At 34.8% G+C, this 19,874-nt stretch overlaps 1 protein-coding gene across 1 annotated transcript; it reads right to left on the bottom strand.

The window, feature by feature from the left end:
- Window positions 1–288: 288 nt before the first annotated feature.
- On the bottom strand, window positions 289–19,579 carry pros1 (protein S). The gene is made up of 14 exons (XM_058752391.1): window positions 19,140–19,579; window positions 16,727–16,884; window positions 15,403–15,427; window positions 14,193–14,273; window positions 13,508–13,630; window positions 11,777–11,902; window positions 10,241–10,369; window positions 9,362–9,602; window positions 8,417–8,603; window positions 7,685–7,849; window positions 6,061–6,229; window positions 4,821–4,957; window positions 3,555–3,786; window positions 289–765 (listed from the first exon to the last, which is right to left on the bottom strand). Exons 1-14 carry the CDS (start codon window positions 19,225–19,227, stop codon window positions 593–595), a joined length of 2,034 nt encoding a protein of 677 aa, XP_058608374.1. The 5' UTR covers window positions 19,228–19,579; the 3' UTR covers window positions 289–592.
- Between the last annotated feature and the right edge of the window lie 295 nt (window positions 19,580–19,874).

The raw sequence follows: 19,874 nt of genomic DNA, 5'->3' as shown, positions 1-19,874 counted from the left end.
TGAGCTGACATGAACTAACAATAAAGAGCTGTATTTTTATTAACTAATATTAACAAAGATGAATAAATACTGTAACAGATGTATTGCTCATTGTTCGTTATGCATTAACTAACATGAACTAATGGGAACTTATAGTAGTAAAACTGATTTCATAATTCCTGGTTTTCCTCAGGACTACATATAAGTCAAAGGTAAGCGGTAATTAAACAGTTAAACTCATTTGTGTCCAAGATGGGATTTTGCTTCTTAAGAAGGTGAGATTTTTGTGTTTCCATGACAACAACAAACTGCATTTTCATGTTTTATTACAACAATTAATGTGTCACTAGTGTTCAATATCCAACTAAACATTCACATCACAAATTAGTGTGTTATATACAAGATCCAAACAGACACGCTGTAGTGAGAGTAAAAACCTGGTTAAAGACACACGACAGCAATAAAAACACGAGAGGCGTCTTTAAATAGAGGCTCACAAGCTTCTCAAGCTCCTTCACAGGTTAGTCATCAGTTGACTAATGAGTGGATCAATTAAAAACACAAAGAACCCGGAGTCATGTGTCTGACAGACCGGGCGGCTCAGGCAGTGATGTCACTTCCCGTCTAGAGCGGCTGGGACCGGGGCGGAGACGGGAGGACAGGAGTGAGACTTGATGCTGTTGTCTTTACTGACAGCCTCGTCGAAGTCCAGCTGCCGTCCGTTCACACTGATCTCCAGACAGCCGTGGTAGAAGGCAGAGACCGGAGTGACAGACAGCGGCAGATCTGCACACAGAGAAAGACATAAATCATCAAAACATCATCTCCGAGACATTTGAAGGGTTAGTTCGCCCCAAAAATTCAAATTACCCCATGTTTTACTCACCCTCAAGGCAACCTACACTATATTGCCAAAAGTATTGGCACCCCCTTCTAATGAACAGGTTTGACTAATTTAGTAATTCCCATAAGTACAAATCTTAATGTTTAAGCATATAATGATATTGTGTGCTTCTAATTTTATAGCACCAGTTTGGAAAGGACCCTTTTCTATTCTAACATGACGATGCCTCTGTGTATAAGGCAAGGTTCAAAAATAAATGATTGATTGAGTCAGTGTGGAAGAACTTGACTGGTCTGCAGAAACCTCTGGTGTGACTTTAAGAGCCAAAAACTCATCACCAAACACCAGTGACTTGTACATACACTATATGGACAAAAGTATTAGCACCCCCTTCTTTAGAACAGAAAAAGCACTTGCAAAACTGTGGCAACAAAGATGGAAGCATAATTCATGTATTTAAAAATTGTATTCCCATCTCTGTTGCAACAGTTTTAGAAGTGTCTAAAATGACTGTATCCATAAGTATAAGTCACTGGTGTTTGGTGATGAGTTTTTGAACCTTGCCTTATACACAGAGGCATCGTCATGTTAGAATAGAAAAGAGTCCTGTCCAAACTGTTGCTATAAAATTAGAAGCACACAATATCATTATATGCTTAAACAGTAAGATTTGTACTCATGGAAATTACTAAAGTAGTCAAACAAGTTCATTAGAAGGGGGTGCCAATACTTTTGGCAATATAGTGTAGGTGTATATGATAGGGATGTAAAGATACTATCAATATTGTGGTATGGCGATAGCAAAATTGTCTCGATATTATCGTGGTCACATGATGATATGAAACGATAGGTCTTCTGGGCAAAAAGTGTAGTTTTTAAAATATATTTAAACGTCTTATTCTAACATAAAAGGTCTTTAAAGTTGTTTTCTAGGTCATTATTATCCACAGCCATATCACCCTGCAGCCCAAGACCGGTTGCCCATGGAAGCTAAGCAGGCCTGAGCCTGGTCAGTACCTGGATGGGAGACCTCCTGGGAAAACTAGGTTGCTGCTGGAAGAGGTGTTAGTGAGGCCAGCAGGGGGCGCTCACCCTGCAGTCTGTGTGGGTCCTAACGCCCCAGTATAGTGACGGGGACACTATACTGTAAAAAAGCACCGTCTTTCAGATGAGACCTTAAACTGATGTCCTGACTCTCTGTGGTCATTAAAAATCCCATGACACTCATCGTAAAGAGTAGGGGTGTAACCCCGGTGTCCTGGTCAGATTCCCGCCACTGGACCTTGTCAGTCATGGCTGGAGCCGTATGAGGCATGTTTTATTATGGATGGATGCACTTCATTTGACGTCTTTTGGACTGTTGAAAAAAACACCTGCCTACTACCATTATGAAGCTCGGAAGAGCAAGGATCATTTTTAATGGAACTTCGATTGCATTTGTCTGAAAGAAGAAAGTCATATACACCTAGGATGCCTTGAGGGTGAGTAAAACATGGGCTAATTTTCATTTTTGGGTGAACTAACCCTTTAATATGATGAACGAGAAGCAGCTCCACTGGATTCACAGCAATGTTTGTGATGGACAGAACATCTGATATTAGAGCTCTAAAACCATCACGAGTCGCACTGCTGATAGATTTATTGATTGAATGTCCTGATGAAGCGATTAGATGTCAGGAACTGAAGGAGTCAAACTGACCATCACTGTACTAATTAACATCATTAACTGCAGTTCTGAAGCAGTATCATTGACATACTAGCATAGATTTTATTAATATTTTGAATTAGTTTTTACTGTTTATTTATATATTTTCCATTTTCATTGTAGTTTCCTTTTTTGTTGTTTTTGTTAAAAATGTCTATAGATTTCATGAATTTTTATTTGAGTTTTAAATTGATGCATATGATTAACTACAGCCTGAAGATATTTATTTTAGTATCATCGGATACTTTTATAGATTTTAATGTTTTGAATTAGATTTTATTTTTCTATTTTAATTTTAATTTTGTTATGCGCTTTTATCATTTTTTCAAGTATGTCTATATAGTTTTTATTTACTTTTATTAGTTAATAATATGATTAACTACAGTTCTACAGGATTCATGTATTAATATATTTCTTTTTAGTTCAAGCTTTATTAATTTTGCTGTTTTGTCATTTTTATTTATTTTTGAATATAGCTATATAGTTTTTTAAATTCATTTGAGTTTTTCCATTTCCATTTATCCAAAGCGACATACGTACCAGTGTTATTTTGTTTATTATCATTGAGATGCTATTATAGTTTTCATTAATATTTGACTGAATATTGAATAAGTTTTTATTTTTATAGTTTCAGTTTTTATTTTAACTTTGATGTGTTTTTGTCATTTTTATATTAAACGTGGCTATATAGTTTTTAGTTATTTTAGGACATCAAGTTAAAGTAAATGAAAATAAAATTCTGACTAGCAGGAATAAATTAAGTTTAAGTTTTTTTATATATTGTATTTTGTTTCAGGTAAATTTTTATTTTATATGAAGTAATGAAAATGTTTTTCATGGTTTTAGATAATGAGACATAATAAAACCGAAGGCACACATCAGGTCTTGCATTCTCTGGGAATCCAACCCTGGCATCAATAAGCCCATGGAAAACATGGATTTATCACTATATTAGTGAGCATCTATATGCAGTTCACACGTATGAGCAGAAATCGGACTAAAACTGAAGTGAAGCAGCTGAGAGACCTGGCAGTCCTCCGATGTATGTGTGGACACCGGGAGCCTGCATGGCGCTGGAGAGTCTGCTTAGAGCCGCGCGGAGCGTCTCGGAGTCACTGTAAGACACGCTGGAGGCGTTTGCCGAGATCTGGATCCCGTCGGCCGACGCTCTCATCTCCACCAGCATCCGCTCCGGATAACACAGCATCAGAGACTGCAGCGTCGCCACACACACGCCGTCCACAAACACCTGCAGATCCTGGAAACACCAAGAACGATAACTATAAAGATATCAGCGTCCACACCAGCAGACCATATGTGTCCCTGCAGCACAGAAGCAGTCATAAGCAGCACAGCTATATTTGTAGCAATAGCCAACAATACATTGTATGGATCAAAATTATACATTTTTCTTTTATGCCAAAAATCATTAGGATATTAAGATCATGTTCCATGAAGATATTTAGTTAATTTCCTACCGTAAATATAATCAAAACTTAATTTTTGATTAGTAATATGCATTGCTAAGAACTTCATTTGAACAACTTTAAAGGTGATTTTCTCAATATTTAGATTTTTTTGCACCCTCAGATTCCAGATTTTCAAATATTGTCCGATCCTAACAAACCATACATCAATGGAAAGATGATTTATTCAGCTCTCAGATGATGTATAAATCTCAATTTCACAAAATTGACCCTTATGACTGGTTTTGTGGTCCAGGGTCACGTATCGTCTGTTTATTCTAAGCGCACGCTCGTCTGCCGCTTTAAATTCTCCAGCTCGTTACAGCAGGATGGGTTCTGATTGGCTGTCAATGTTTGTATCGTTCATCAGCTGGAAAAAAATCGTTCTGATTCCAATGTCTTTGAATCATTCATTCAAGTGATTCGTTCAAACACACTGATTCATCCAGTAATGAAACGAGTCAATCTTGAGTGAGTCATTGAATCATTCCATTCAGAAATTCCATCAGATTTTGTTTAGTTGTCTAATATTTTTTCTTCAGAATTGTGAGAGAACTACATCCTCCATTAAAAAAAAAAAAAAAAAGTCTCAATGTATCCAGAATCAGCTCTATTTTGCACACAAACAGCTCTTAATCGAGTCCAGTTTTTATGCAGCCGGCTGATTTTTGTTCACGGTGTTCAGCAGCAATTAAATGTTTTACAAAATAAGACACATAATAAATATGTTTGATATCTAAATGTTTGACTTAATTTTTGGAATCGAAACTGGGAATTGATAAGAATCAGAATTGATAAAATTCAAACGATACCCAGCCCTACTAACCGCATCATCTGGTCCTCGCGTCACCACGGCAACAGACAGCGGGACGGAGCCATTGCTGACCAGAGCAAACAACACACCGGTGCTGCTGGACGGACGGATGCTCATCACAACATCCAGCGTCCAGAGAGCTGTCCTGCCTGAGAAACACACACACACACACACACACATCCATCTTCAACACAGCTACAGCTTCATTTATTCATTCACACTACTGTCTTCTGTAGAGCTGCCTCTGAAGACGCTTCATAATTACACAACTCTACAACAATTGTGCAGTTGCTGATGCATAACTGCAGCATTAACTGTTTATTTCCTGTTTATTACTGTAAAGCTATCTATTTAAATGTAAACATTTATATTTAAATATTTAATTAAATCTGTATTGAAATGCAAAAATAACAAAACTGATAAAAAATTAAAAAAATTACCAAACTAAAACTAAAATTGAAAACAAAAATATTCAAAACATTAATAAACACTAATAGTATATAAATTATACAAAAAAATATAGTAAAAATTCCATTGTTTTTATAATAATAATAATAATAATAATAATAATAATAAACATTAATAATTACTAAATAATAATAAATAATATAATTACTAAACTAAATAATAATTAAAATGACTAATAAAATTATTTAATAATAAATATAATTACTAAACTAAAAATAAAACAAAAACTGAAAATATAAACAAACATAAAAGCTGATTCAAAATGTTAATAGATACCATAACAGTATACAAATAATACTAAAAACATATAAGAGCATAAAAATATTTATGCTGAATTGAATTTTTCTCAACTTTTTTTTTTTTAAACTTTACAGCAGCAACACTGTAATTTTCCAGTTTAGTTTTTTCTATACATTAATTTTATTTTAGTTATATATATATATATATATATATATATATTCTATTGGACTATTGAATCTCAACATTCACTGCCATTATAAAGCTTGGAAGAGTCAGGATATTTTTTAATATAACTCCGATTGTATTCGTCTGAAATAAAGTCATGGGTTAATTTTCATTTTTGGGTGAACTATCCCTTTAACTCTGTTATTTTCCTTTTTTGTTTATTTCTGTGCAGCTGCTTTGAAATGTTCTGTGTTGTAAATACACGTGACTATAAAGTTACATAAAGTGCAAGAGTCTTCAGTGGTAATGTCTCAGACGCTCTTTAAACAGCTTTAATTGTATTTCTGCGAGAATGTTCCAGTAATGGATCTGAACTCACTGTAGTCGATGTTGAAGAGCGCCAGGCCTCCGCCGCTGAAGTACGAGCCTTTCTCCACATACACATAACAGTGCTTGCTCTCCTTCTCCTGAATCACCTCCTTCACTCCAGACGCTCCCTGATTCATCAGATTCCAGCCGCGGATGCATCCGTCCAGCCTCGGGTTGATCTGATCCACAGCAGACAGACAAACACACGTCACCGTCACGGGTTTAAACACACATGCTGGAGCAAACCTCAAACCATTCAAAGCATAAACTTCCTCAAATCAAATAAATGATATATGTGACCCTGGACCACAAAACCAGTCATAAGGGTCAATTATGTGAAATTGAGGTTTATACATCATCTGAAAGCTGAATAAATAATCTTTCCATTGATGTATGGTTTGTTAGGATCGGACAATATTTGTAAATCTGGAATCTGAGGGAGCAAAAAAATCTAAATATTGAGAAAATCACCTTTAAAGTTGTTCAAATGAAGTTCTTAGCAATGCATATTACTAATCAAAAATGAAGTTTTGGTATATTTACGGTAGAAAATTCACTAAATATCTTCATGGAACATCTTTACTTAACATACTAATGATTTTTGGTATAAAAGAAAAATGGATAATTTTGACCCATACAATGTATACAAATATACCTGTGCTGCTTATGACTGCTTTTGCGCTCCAGGGTCACAAATATGAAATTATATATGCATTATTATAGTATATGAACAGAGGCGGACAGTAGTGAAGTATTTTTACTCTGCTTTAAAAGTACTTTTCAAGTGTCTGTACTTTATCAGAGTGTTTTTCTTTAGAAAACACATAATACTGTAATTACTGTTACTCAAAGCATAATACTGTACTTTTTACTGCACTACGTTTCATGTTAAATGTCATTTAATACTTAATTACATTAGAACTCTAGTACTTTCTTACTTTTACCTCAAGTAAAAGTAATTCAAAGATTTAACGTTCTTAAGTATTAAATGTAAAAAAAAACAACTTTCATTTATGAAACATAGTGCAGTAAAAAGTACGACATTATGCTTTGGAATGTAATGAAGTAAAAGTTTTCCAAATAAATACTTTTTAAAAATACTTCACTACTGTCCACCTCTGTATATGAAATATTTGATTTTAGCTAGTTGCCATAGCAACATTTCTCATTTTCATTTAGTTTAACCTGGTGTCAAATTTGAGATAAAATTACAAAATTTAAACGTTAAATAAAATACTAATAAAAATAAACAAAAAATAAAAACTAATTCAATATATGAATAAAAACAATAATAGCATACTGAAATAACAGTCACCATGGTGAATCTTTTTCAAAATTAAAATTAAGATTTGCATTATTTTAATGTCATTAAAACAAATCAAATTCAATGCAATGCAAAAAAAAAAATAATTTAGTTTAATTGATAAGTTCATTATTAAAGTGCAATTGTTTATTTGAGATTACAAAATGTCATGAAAACACTGTTGCAATAATGCAAAAAATAATAAAATAAGTATAATAATAAAAATAACACAAATATAAGTAATATAATAACAAAAAAAAGTTTTGATTTGTGAAGTTTTGTAAATCTTCATTGAATTTACACCATACTGACAGTGTGTTTGACCACTGACCGGTTTGATGAGGCTCTCGGTGCGATTAGGCAGGCCGGCGATGAAAACTTTGGTCTCTAGTTTGTTGTTGACGGGACTGAAGAGCCGCTCTGGACTGTTGATGCTCATGACGGCTTCTTTACTGATCTTCACACTGACGCTTCCCATCAGCTCCTCCACCGAGATCTACAGACACACAGAACACTTCACAAACCACCGACTCGAGCAGCACATCAGCATATTAGAACCATTCCTGAAGAGTACTGATGCTGAAAATACAGCTGCGCATCACAGAAATAAATTACAGTTTAACACATATTCACATAGAAAACTGCTATTTTAAATCATAATAATATTTCTAAATTTTTACTGCATTTTTAATCAAAATAAATGCAGCCTTGTGACACTAATGAACAAACTAAGTTCAGTTCCTGAAGAAAATATCAACTCTTTATATTAAAAACAAACAAGCAAGCCCTGCCCAGATTTGAAAAGTAACGCAAAAGTAACGTAACGCATTACTTTCCATAAAAAGTAACATAATTAGTTACTTTTTTAGGGAGCAACATAATATTGCAATGCATTACTTTTAAAAATAACTTCTTATGCAAAAAAAAAAAGTAACTTTTCCCAACACTGCATCAGAATCAGGTGAAGGACTGTAATCCAGATTTAGTAGAACAGTGAAGCAGGTCTTTTGAGACACACATATGCTGTATGATGATCTATAATCGATGTCTGATTCAAACACACCACGTGCCACTGGCCGTCATTGATGGCTTTTCCTCCGCTGGTCATCTTGATGGAGTGTTCGTTCTTAAACTGGACCTCGATGCGGCCGGACCGTAAACCCAACATGAACCAGGAGTCCTGCGCAGACTCGGCAAACAGAATCACTCCCTCGGGATCAAATGTGCGGAAATCAAATTCAGCTGCAAACCTGTGGGGAAAAAATCATATTACACATTCCAAAGCTATCTTAGAATTCTTTATATGCTACTATTATATTTAACATTTAGAATTAGCTTTTATTTTTATATTTTCAGTTTTCTTTATCATTTTTTTTTTTTGTAATTTTGTTATGTGCTTTTTGCTTTTTTATTCATTTTGTACATTAAGCTTTTATTTATTTTTATTTCAGTTTTAGAACTTTTTTTTACTTCAGATAGTTCAAGGAAACACTAAGTTTTCCATCATATATTACTTCATTACATTTTAAATTAATGAAAATTATTTTTCATTTTAGTTCATTTTAATTTTGTGTGCTTTTGTCATTTTCATTTTATATTTTTTCTAGTTTAATTTAGTTTAAACTAGTACTTTTATTTCAGTTAATTGACAACTTTCAGTTTGAGTTTTTACAAGTAAGTTTTCCAACTAATATTTTTATTTTATTTCAAATTTAATTTATTTATTTTATTCATTTAATTCAACAAGTATTTTTAATAGTTTTAGTTAACAATAACAACACTGAACCACTCACGAGGGAACAGTTCCTCATCTATTAAACAAACTAAAAGTTAAAAGTTAATTAGCAGACACTTTCTGGAATATATAAGACAAGCCTTAAAAAAATGATGTTCATACACTTCAGGAGGTCAAACTAAATATTACATCAGCTGTCTTCACTAACAGTGTTTGGTTACAGCTGCTATCCCAGCATTCCTCACAAACAGAAGATAAGCGTGAGAGGCGTACTTGGTGTCGGCCTGCAGACGGAAGCGCAGGTAAATGACGGGTAAACCGGAGAACTGCTCTCCCAGATACAGCATCTCCTCGTGCTTATAGTCGTACAGATCCAGACACTCGGGGATCTTCTCACAGTGACGGCCGTCCTCCGCCAGCCGCACTCCCTTACGCCCGTCACAGTGACACGAGAAACTCCCCACGGTGTTCACACACTCGCCCTCACACACGTCCTGCTCACACTCATCCAGATCTGATGGAGAAACACAGGTTATCATGTTAGATTAAAGCAAGAAGCATTGCATCAGTGTGTCAGCAATGGATGCTCTGCAGTGAATGGGTGCCGTCAGAATGAGAGTCCAAACAGCTGATAAAAACATCACAATAATCCACAGCACTCCAGTCCATCAGTTAACATCTGGAGAAGACAAAAGATGAAACAAAAGAGGTTTTTAACTCAAATACGAGTCCATAATCCATAATAACGCTTCCTCCAGTGAAAAAGTGTTCTGGTCTGAATCAGGAGAGAAATCTGCACAGATGCCAAAACAGTCCAAAACAGCTCTAAACAAATATGTGGCTGGATTGTGATGTGAGAAACAACAGCAGATGCACTTCTTCACTGCAGGAAGCGTTATTATGGATTATGAACTCTATGGTATTTGAGTTAAAACGTCTTAATGCTGGATTTGTTTCAGCTTTTGTCTTCTCCAGATGTTAACTGATGGACTGGAGTGCTGTGGATTATTGTGATGTTTTTATCAGACTCTCGTTCTGACGGCACCCATTCACTGCAGAGCATCCATTGCTGAGACACTGATGCAGAGACACATTTCTACAAACCTGATGAAGAATCATCAGTGTGTGTGTGTGTGTGTGTTGTTCTCTCACCGACACACTCGTGTGAGCTCATGTTGTACTGGTATCCCAGCGGGCAGCGGCACTCGAACGTTCCCGGAGCGTTAACACATTTGGAAGGTTCCACACACACACTGGGGTATAGGATACACTCATTGATATCTGCAACAACACACACACACACACACACAATCAGATCCATAAACACACTGTAATATAAAAACAGCAGCAGCAGTGTTATTTTAGCATCGTTGATATTCTATTAAAGTTTTTGTTAATATTTATATATTTATTAGATTTTACTTTTATAATTTGTTTTCACTTTCATTTTAGTCAGTTTTATTGTGAAAATTTGTTGTGTATTTTTGGCATTTTCATAACTTTTATTTTTATTTTTTAAATGTCTAGTATACAGTATTTATTGTTTTTATTTAATTAGTTTTAGTTTATTTAGTTTTATTTTAGTACTTCAGTTTAAATGAGAAATACTGCCTTGCCAACTAGCTGAACGATGAAATAAAATAAGCATAAGTAAAAAAAAAAAAAGTATAAATAAGTAAGTGTATACTTATTCTTTACTTGTACTTAATTATTTTTCAATTTATATTTAAAATAAATTTAATGTTATTTTTGTTTTCAATTTCATTTTAAAGTTGTTTTAGTAATTTTGTTTTGTGTTTTTGTCACTTTTGTTTATTTTTTACGCCTATAGAGTATTTATTTTTTATTGATTTGTTTTAGTTTATTTAATAATTCAATTTAAACTAAACAAAAAAAAAAAGGAGAAATGTTGCCTTGTCAACTAGCTAAATGCTGAAATAAAGTATGAATAATACATAAGCAAGTACGTATAAATAAATAAATAAAGATAGACAGATAGTATACTTTTTAATTTATATTTTAAATATTTTAAAATTTTTAAATTATTTTAAATATTTGATTGCCAGTAACAAATGTTTTTTTGTGGTTTTAAATGGTTTTAGTAATAACCGTGCTGAGCATCAGGTCAAACATGTCACACACAAGCACAAACATCTGATCACACTGAAAGATGTTCCTTAATGACCTAAAAACATTCTGATCTAAACGCTTCTGTGTGACTGAAAAGCATCATCATTCACCAGCATCCCAGCAATCTAGTCACAGATTTGTGTTTTCATCATCCCCAGAATTCCACTGGTGTGATTTCATCACTGCTCTGTTATTCTAACACGAGGAAAGAGTCAAATGCATGCATCAAGCCACACAATCACAGGCACGGCATTGTGGATCCTGCAGATAAAGTCACAGGAACACTGTTTCTGCCAAAGGGAAACAGCATCTGATGATTTATGAGCTTAAAAACACTGTTACATAATGAACCTTTAAGTGTGTGTGTGTGTGTGTGTGTGTGTGTGTGTGTTTTAATCTGAACGCTGGACCTCACAGCTGGAGGGAATCGTGTTTCTCTTTTACAGGAAAATCCCAGGATTCCTGGAAGAGCTGCTGGAGCTCAGGCTCGTCTGGCAGACATGAAGCCAGCGGATCAGAAGTGAAGTGCTGACCTCTGACCTGTGCAGTGACCCTCACCGATGCAGTGGATGTTGTTGTGGGTGTAGAAGCCCTTCTCACAGCTGCACATGAAGCTGCCGGGGAGGTTGTGACACGTTTGGCTGCAGCCCGCAGGGAATTCTGGGTCTTCACACTCATTAATATCTGTGAGCAAACAGAGTCAATAAAATAAATATAAATAATAATAATCTGTGCACTACTAGTACTGACCTCTGAGCAGTAGGTGGCGCTGTAACCTATGCATGTAAGTGCATTATTTACATTTATGCATTTGGCAGATGCTTTTATCCAAACTGAACTACATTGCATTTAAGGTCTACATCTGATCAGTTCATGACCTTGACCTCAGTGTTGTTATAATGCGTTTAAGTCCTGTGAAGTTGTAATTATGATGCATTGTGAGCTCCAGTCATTTGCTTGGAGTAAAATAATAATAAAACATCAGAAAAATAAAAATTGTACCTCTACTTGATGAATAATGATGAATAAATAGTGCATATCAGGTGTGTTTTCATTATTAGACTTGCATCTTTGTAAACGTTTTTAATGTTTTTATTCAATTTTCAAAGGTGCTGTAAATTGAACTGTTATATATTCAATCATAATTGTACAATACTATAGGATTTGGAACATGCAACAGTTTTATTGTAAATGAAAAAAGGATATATTATTGTAAGTTATTGGAAAATTGATTGTAAATTTAAAAAAGCATTAAAGACTAAAGAATTAAAAAAAGTTTCACACTTAACTGACCGATAATCGTTTTTTTCCCGATATTTAAGTATTTTTCATTGGTTTTGTAATATCTGCTCCACAGATAAATGTTTTGAGAATTGCACGCAAGATTGCCATTATGCTCAACAACTGTGTTCACAACTCATTTAACTTGCTTTGCCTTAATTAATAAACCTTATTAACATAAGTGGAATTAATGCACAAATGAGATAGTCCATAAGTGCTCGATATGTAATTTAAGCTCGTCACTAAGAAATTGAGAAATTTAATTGTTTGGCTGCAGTCCGCAGGGAATTCTGGGTCATCTCACTCATTAATATCTGTGAGCAAACAGAGTCAATAAAATAAATATAAATAATAATCATATTTTTAATAATAATATATTTACTTAAGTTATATATTAAATCATAATTGTACAATACTATAGGATTTGGAACATACAACTTAGTTTTATTGTAAATGAAAAAAAGATATATTATTCTAAGCTTTTGGAAAAAATTTTGTAAAAAAAAAAAAAAAGCATTAAAGACTTCATTAAAGACTAAAGATTTTTAAAAAGTTTAAAGGAAAGATAAAAAAAAAAAAAAAGTTTCACATTTGTAATTAGAAATAATGACCGATAATCGGTTTTACTGATATTTTTCCTGATATTTAAACATTTTTCATTGGTTTTGTAATATCTGCTCCACAGATAAATGCCGCCATCTTATGGTCATTTTGAGAATTATGCTCAAAACTGTGTTCACAAGTCATTTAACTCGCTTTGCCTTAATTAATAAACTTTATTAACGTAAGTGGAATTAATGCACAAATGAGATAGTCCATAAGTGCTCGATATGTAATTTAAGCTCGTCACTAAGAAATCATCAAAGATGTAACTTTACATGAATGAAATAAACCAGCCTTGAATGAGTGCATGCTGGAAATAAAAGAGTGTACTGTAATTCTCTCTCTGTTGCCTGTGCTCATCACGAGTGGTGTAAAGATGAACGTGATCATGTCGTCTCATCTCACCCTGCTCACAGCGCTGACCCCTCCATCCAGCTTTACACACACATGTGAAGGAGCCCTGACCGTCCACACAGCGTTCATAACCGTCCTTGTGACACGGCAGCGGCAGACACTGGTTACTGATCTCTGAAACACACAGCAGCTCAAACACTAACACAACTGAGTAAGTCAGAAACAGCTTTATTGCCAAGTATTTATTCCCAAGTAAAAAAAAAGGACACTTCCATAATGTACTTCAGTACAAAATTAATGTGCAAATATAGTCATCTAAGTGTACTCAATTGTGCTATTTTGGGACACCATGAATATGAACTAAAATAGCTTTTAACATATTATCTCTATATTTAAAAAATGTATTTAGTCACCAGCACTTGTAGTACACTTGAACCATCTTTCATACACTCAAGTGTACTACGAGTGCTGACTAAATACAGAGATAGTATGTTAAAAGCTATTTTAGTTCATATTCACGGTGTCCCAAAATAGCACAGTTGAGTACACTTAGATGATCTTAAACTTAAGTATTAAAGAATCATTTTTAGTATATTAAGTACAAAATTAGTGCGTGAAAATAGAGCACTTTAAGTGCAATCTGGGTTACCAAGACGACAGGAGCTTCCAGTGCAGAAGAGAGAACGGACATAGAGCAAAGCTACATGATATAACACTGTAAGTAACACTACATCACCTTGAACACATGTCCGCAGGTTCTGAGGGATTCCCGACTCGGCTGGATTATTGATGCCAACGCGGTGAGAGCCCAGACACACTTCAGACAACACAAAACACACACGCTTCAGTCCGTCCATGTCATAAACAATTATTACTTCAATCTTAAGCAAGAATAATAAAAGTGGTGTAATCAGTCAAATAAACGGCTCAGTTCAGGATCGTGTAACAATATACTCGGGCTATAACTAGTGTATTTTACAGTATGAACCACTGTTTCTACAGCAGCTTCTCTATCTGACGGTAATGTTGACTGTATTTATCACACAAAAAAAAAAAAAAACAGGTGATACTGAATGGTAGTTTCATTTCGGGAAAATCTGTACAAATGCTACCCATGCTGCCATCTTTTACTTTATTTTAAGTTAAGACACTGCAGGCAAAACTGGTGTTGTTTTCACGCATTTGTCAGTTTTTTATTCCATTTTGTCTTTTTTCTTTCAGACTAGAAGAAAGTAGTAGTAGCAGTAGTATATTTTGATTTAATGCCATGTCAGCATCTCAGGCTATTTTCATGGCAAAAACAATTCAAAACATGACTAGAAGAAAGAAACCGTCCTAAACACACATTGAAGTGTTGATTTTATTGCACTTTATTTGCAGAGTTTTTTCTCTTACAAACAGCAAACTATGCTCTGAAGAGCTGTTCAACATTTCACTCCTAAAAACATGGTGAAAATGTGTCTTTTGACAGTATTTCCTGATTTATGGAGAAACCTGTAACTCTAATATGACGACAAAATCAAAAAAGAATTATGAGCCTGACGTCATCCAATCTTTAGATTTATGTGCTGGACGTGTATGCAAATTACTGCATATTTAATGACATAATACCTCATTTGCATATTTAAACAGAGCATTTCAGAAACCTGTGTTAATGTACTGTGATGAATCAGCTGGAGAAGTATGGTCATATCTGTCAGTCTATTCTTGCCTTACTTATTTTGTAATTTTATAAATTGTATTTAATTATTTAATGTAATTTTCTGTTAAAAAAGGAATGGAAATGACTTTGAGTCTGTTTTGTTGGTTGTACAGGGACTCTGAGTCAAAGCAGCTTCAGTTCCAGTAAGTTTTGCAATCAGAGCCGATGACGTAATCAGAGCCACTGTACACGCTGCGGATTACTGTAAGTGTTGATTTGCACAAAAATAATGAGGACCACTTACCAACATACTTGGGATAGAAATATTCCTGGAAGATCAGAGAACAAATATCATCATGAGATTATTTCCAGACATCACAAAGCCATAATACAGTGATTCATTACCAGTGTTGGGGGTCACGCATTACTTTTTCATTTAGAAGGAAATATCGGAGTTACTTTTTCCAGTTACTGTGTTCCTCATGTATTGACATGATCTTACTGTAGTTCTAGACTAAATATCAACATTATTTACTCATCTCACCTGCACTAAACACATTCAGTGTTCCTCACAATCAATAAAAACAGTCAAATGCAAACTCAGAATATATTATACAAACCTGCAATAACACAAATATCCTTTGTGTATTTAATCCCATTTTATTAACCGATGTCTTTGCTGTTGAGCTTCGATCAAATTCAATCACACTAATAAGCTTCATTTCTTTATTACATTCAACTGTACAGACGTGAATTTACTTTTCCTTCAGCCTGAGGCTTTTGGTGTGAACGGACTTTTACGTTTACCAAAAATAGAAGTTTTTATGTTAAAAACAAACAAGCACACTGCTTTTCTTACTTAGATTTTTAGTCTTGTTTTGCAGCCCAAATATCTAAAAATTCTTAAATCAAGAAGGAAAAGTCAAAATTCTTGTCTTGTTTTCAGAAAAAACAAGTCAAAATGAAGTGAGTTTTTGCTTAGAACAAGCAAAATAATCTTATTTCAAACAGAAAACAAGATTATTTTGCATGTTTCGAGCAAAAACTCACTTAACTTGTTTTTTTCTGAAAATAAGACAAGACTTTTCCTTCTTGATTTAAGAATTTTTAGATATTTGGGCTGGAAACAAGACTAAAAATCTAAGTAAGAAAAGCATTTTTTGCATTGCAAGCCCAGCCCAAATTTAAAAAGTAACGCAACATTACTTTCCATTAAAAGTAACTAACACAATTAGTTACTTTTTTAGGGAGTAATGCAATATTGTAATGCATTACGTCATCAAAAAACTCATCAATCCAAGGCACTGAAAAATATTGTGAAAAGGTAAAAAGCCTTCATTCACATGGCTTTAACAGTGTTGTTTCTAATGTTAAAGCCGTGTGAATAAAGACTTTTTGGATTGATGAGTTTTTTGATGACATAAAAGAATCCCGCATCTGGGAATTCACACCCCTGCAGCATTTTTTGCTTATTTTTGGATGATTGTAATGCATTGCTTTTAAAAATAACTTTCCCCATCACTGTCCACAAAGCTCACGGTCAACACAAGCGCTCATGACTCACGACCGACGGGTCAAAGTCACTGTCAACACAAACGTCAGAGCATCGATCGGCTGACACAACTCACCGTTTCCAGATTGTTCTCAAAGATTTCACGCGCCTCCTCTTTATTGCACAGCTCCTCGATGCACTCGCGCTCCAGGTTTCCTTTCTTGCTCTCCTCAAACAGAGTGTTGGCACGTCTGTGTCGCAGCAGGAACTGAGACGCTTTATTCTGTGAGAGAACTGGACATGAAAGCGCACATCAGATCAGAGCGTCTTACCGAACATGACAACTGTGCCATTAAATTAACATGGCATTTCCCCAAACACCAGGGTAATACTAGAGCTTGAATGGCCAAGTTATGGATGTTATACACAGAGGCGGACAGTAGTCAAGTATTTTTACTTTACTCAAGTAAATTTAAAAAGTACATCAGAGTGTTTTTCTTTGGAAAACTTTACTTCACTACATTCCAAAGCATAATGAAAAATTCAGCTGTTGTTTTTTTACCTTTAATACTTTTACGAACATTAACAATATAGTACTTTCTTGTACTCAAGCAAATCCTCGAATTACTTTTACTTGAGTAAAAGTAAGAAAGTACTAGATTTATAATGTAATTAAGTATCAAATGATATTTCATATGAAACGCAGCGCAGTAAAAAGTACGGTATTATGCTTTGGAATGTTGTGAAGTAAAAGTTTTCTAAAGAAAAACACTGATAAAGTACAGAGTACTTGAAAAGTACTTTTAAAGCAGAGTAAAAGTACTTCACTACTGTTTGCTTCTGTACACAACATTTACTCAAAAATACTGAAAACATTTCATCATCGCTTCACAAAAACAGTCTCTAGGCTTTCAAACTGACTCAAATACGAGCTAAAGCTTCTGCACCGTTACCAGCCAATATTTCTGACTGATCAGGCTGGCCTATATATATATATATATATATCTCAATCTATCAAATACAATGGTATATTAGTATTGTAATCATGGTTTTATCAATGTACTGAGGTACCGCTATAGTATATGGAAGAGACTAGAACATAAAGCTCAGTGAAGACCAGACAGGTCTTCAGAAAATGGGTCAACTTCATGAACATCAGCTTTAACTCGATCAAATGCCTTCATTGTGCGGGTCAGCGGAGTTACGCAGGGATTTATTTCCCCACGTGCTGCTGCTGGAGTCTCTTACTAGACAACATTTCTGGAATAAACCTCATGATGCATTTTAAACAAGACTATTGATTTGAACTATGTGTTGTCAGTCTGTAATGTAGGGCAGTTTCACTCACTCACACACACACACACACACACAGAGACACACACACACACAGAGACACACACACACACACACACACACACACACACACACACACACACACACACACACACACACACACACACAGTAAGTATGAATGAAATAGCCATACTGCACTTCCTCAGTCACATCACTTTATATTGTAAAACATTATAAGGTAATGCAGTCTGCCGGTGCTTACACTGTTACTTCTGTACGCATTGCTACATTTGTAAACACTTATAGTTACTTTTGTAAAACACTGCAACATTGTAACTTCACAAATGCTGTTAACTTTGTAAACACCGCTACAGTTGTCACTTTGTGAATTCTGTTATTTTTTAGAAACACTTTGTTACATCAATGAACACTGTAAAATTGTTACTTTGTAAATGCTGTTAATTTTGGAAACACCTCTACAGTTGTCACTTTGTGAATTCTGTTTTTTTAGAAACATTGCTACTTTTATATACTGCAACATTTGTCATTTGTAAATGCTGTTACTTTTGAAAACACCGCTTTATTGTTGCTTTGTAAATTCTGTTATTGTTTTTTTTAGAAACATTGCCACTTTGTTACTTCTATGAACACTGTAAAATTGTTACTTTGTAAATACTGTTAATTTTGGAAACACTTACAGTTACTTTTGTTAAATGCTGCAACATTGTAACTTTTTTTGTTTGTTTTGGAAACAGCCAATACTGTTAATTCTGTAAACACTGTTACTTTTGGAAACGCTGCTATAATGTTATTTTCAGAAACATTGTAACACTGTGATTTCATTTCAACTAACAAGTAGCCTACATACAGTCATTATATTCATATCATACGCTACACATATTAACTATGGCAACCATGGTACATTTTCCTCCAAACTACCACAGATGCTATAGTTTCTGATATAAAACAACAATACTACTGTGAGATCTGCTTTAAATACGCTCTTTGTCATTTTGACTCTTTTTTTTTTTTTATTTGATGACAGCGATAAATACCAAGTTAACACAGTTTGGTAGTAACATGAACCAAATATTTTGGTGTAAACTGTGGTAAATGTAAAGGTAAATACAGCTCAACAAAGTAACGGTTTCGGACGCGTTTAATCACACCGTGACAGTAAACTGTCGGTGAAGTGAATGTTTTCATGTCTCTGAAGAGTTACGGGTTAGTTTAGCTCGTTGGTCTGTTTTACTCACATCGCTGTGATCCGCAGAGTTCAGCGCGCAGCAGCAGCAGCACGAGGCCGAGCACAGAGCCGCTTCGCGCCGCAGAGAGCCTCCGCATGCTCCGCTCTTCGACACGGTCAGGCGCTCCAGAAACTTCCGGTTCTGATCCGAACTCAAACACGGGATTATTACTGTTCACGTTCTTCTAGTTCGGCCAGAAGCTCATGACTGGCGTATGGGTTAACCATGGGTAAACTAGTAGCCCTCAGCTGGTGAACGCGCTCTGGCAGGCGGGTGGACGCTGAAGGTTCAAAGGAAATTATGCAACAGGAATTACAGCTGATTTGTTCTTAATAAATAATTAATTGAACCTCTTAATTTATATATCCAGTTAAAAGTTTGCGGTTTGACTCACTGAACAAAAAAATCTAAAGAAAAAAGATCTCAGCAGCAGCTTTGATCACCGCTACATTGTAACTTTGTAAATGCCGCTATTTTTAGAAACATTGTTACTTTGTTGCTCAGACCTCATTATGAATGATTCGAGCTGCTCCACATTTTTTTGTGAGCTTACTAAATGAACCGGGTCTGTTTTATTTCTTCACAGATGTTTTAGGAGAAACATCTGACCTCATGAGAAGCAACTTCTGAGCAATAAAACTCATCAAATAAAATCCATCCCTTACGAACATTAACCATGGTTTTACAACAAATAAAACTATATTGTTAAACCATGCAACCACAAATTAACCATGGGTTTGCAAC

The sequence above is a fragment of the Onychostoma macrolepis genome, chromosome 01 (genome assembly GCF_012432095.1).
Source record: "Onychostoma macrolepis isolate SWU-2019 chromosome 01, ASM1243209v1, whole genome shotgun sequence".
Taxonomy (NCBI): Eukaryota; Metazoa; Chordata; class Actinopteri; order Cypriniformes; family Cyprinidae; genus Onychostoma; species Onychostoma macrolepis.
The sequence above is the reverse complement of the archived record's forward strand: the minus strand, read 5'-3'. Positions and strand labels throughout refer to the sequence as shown.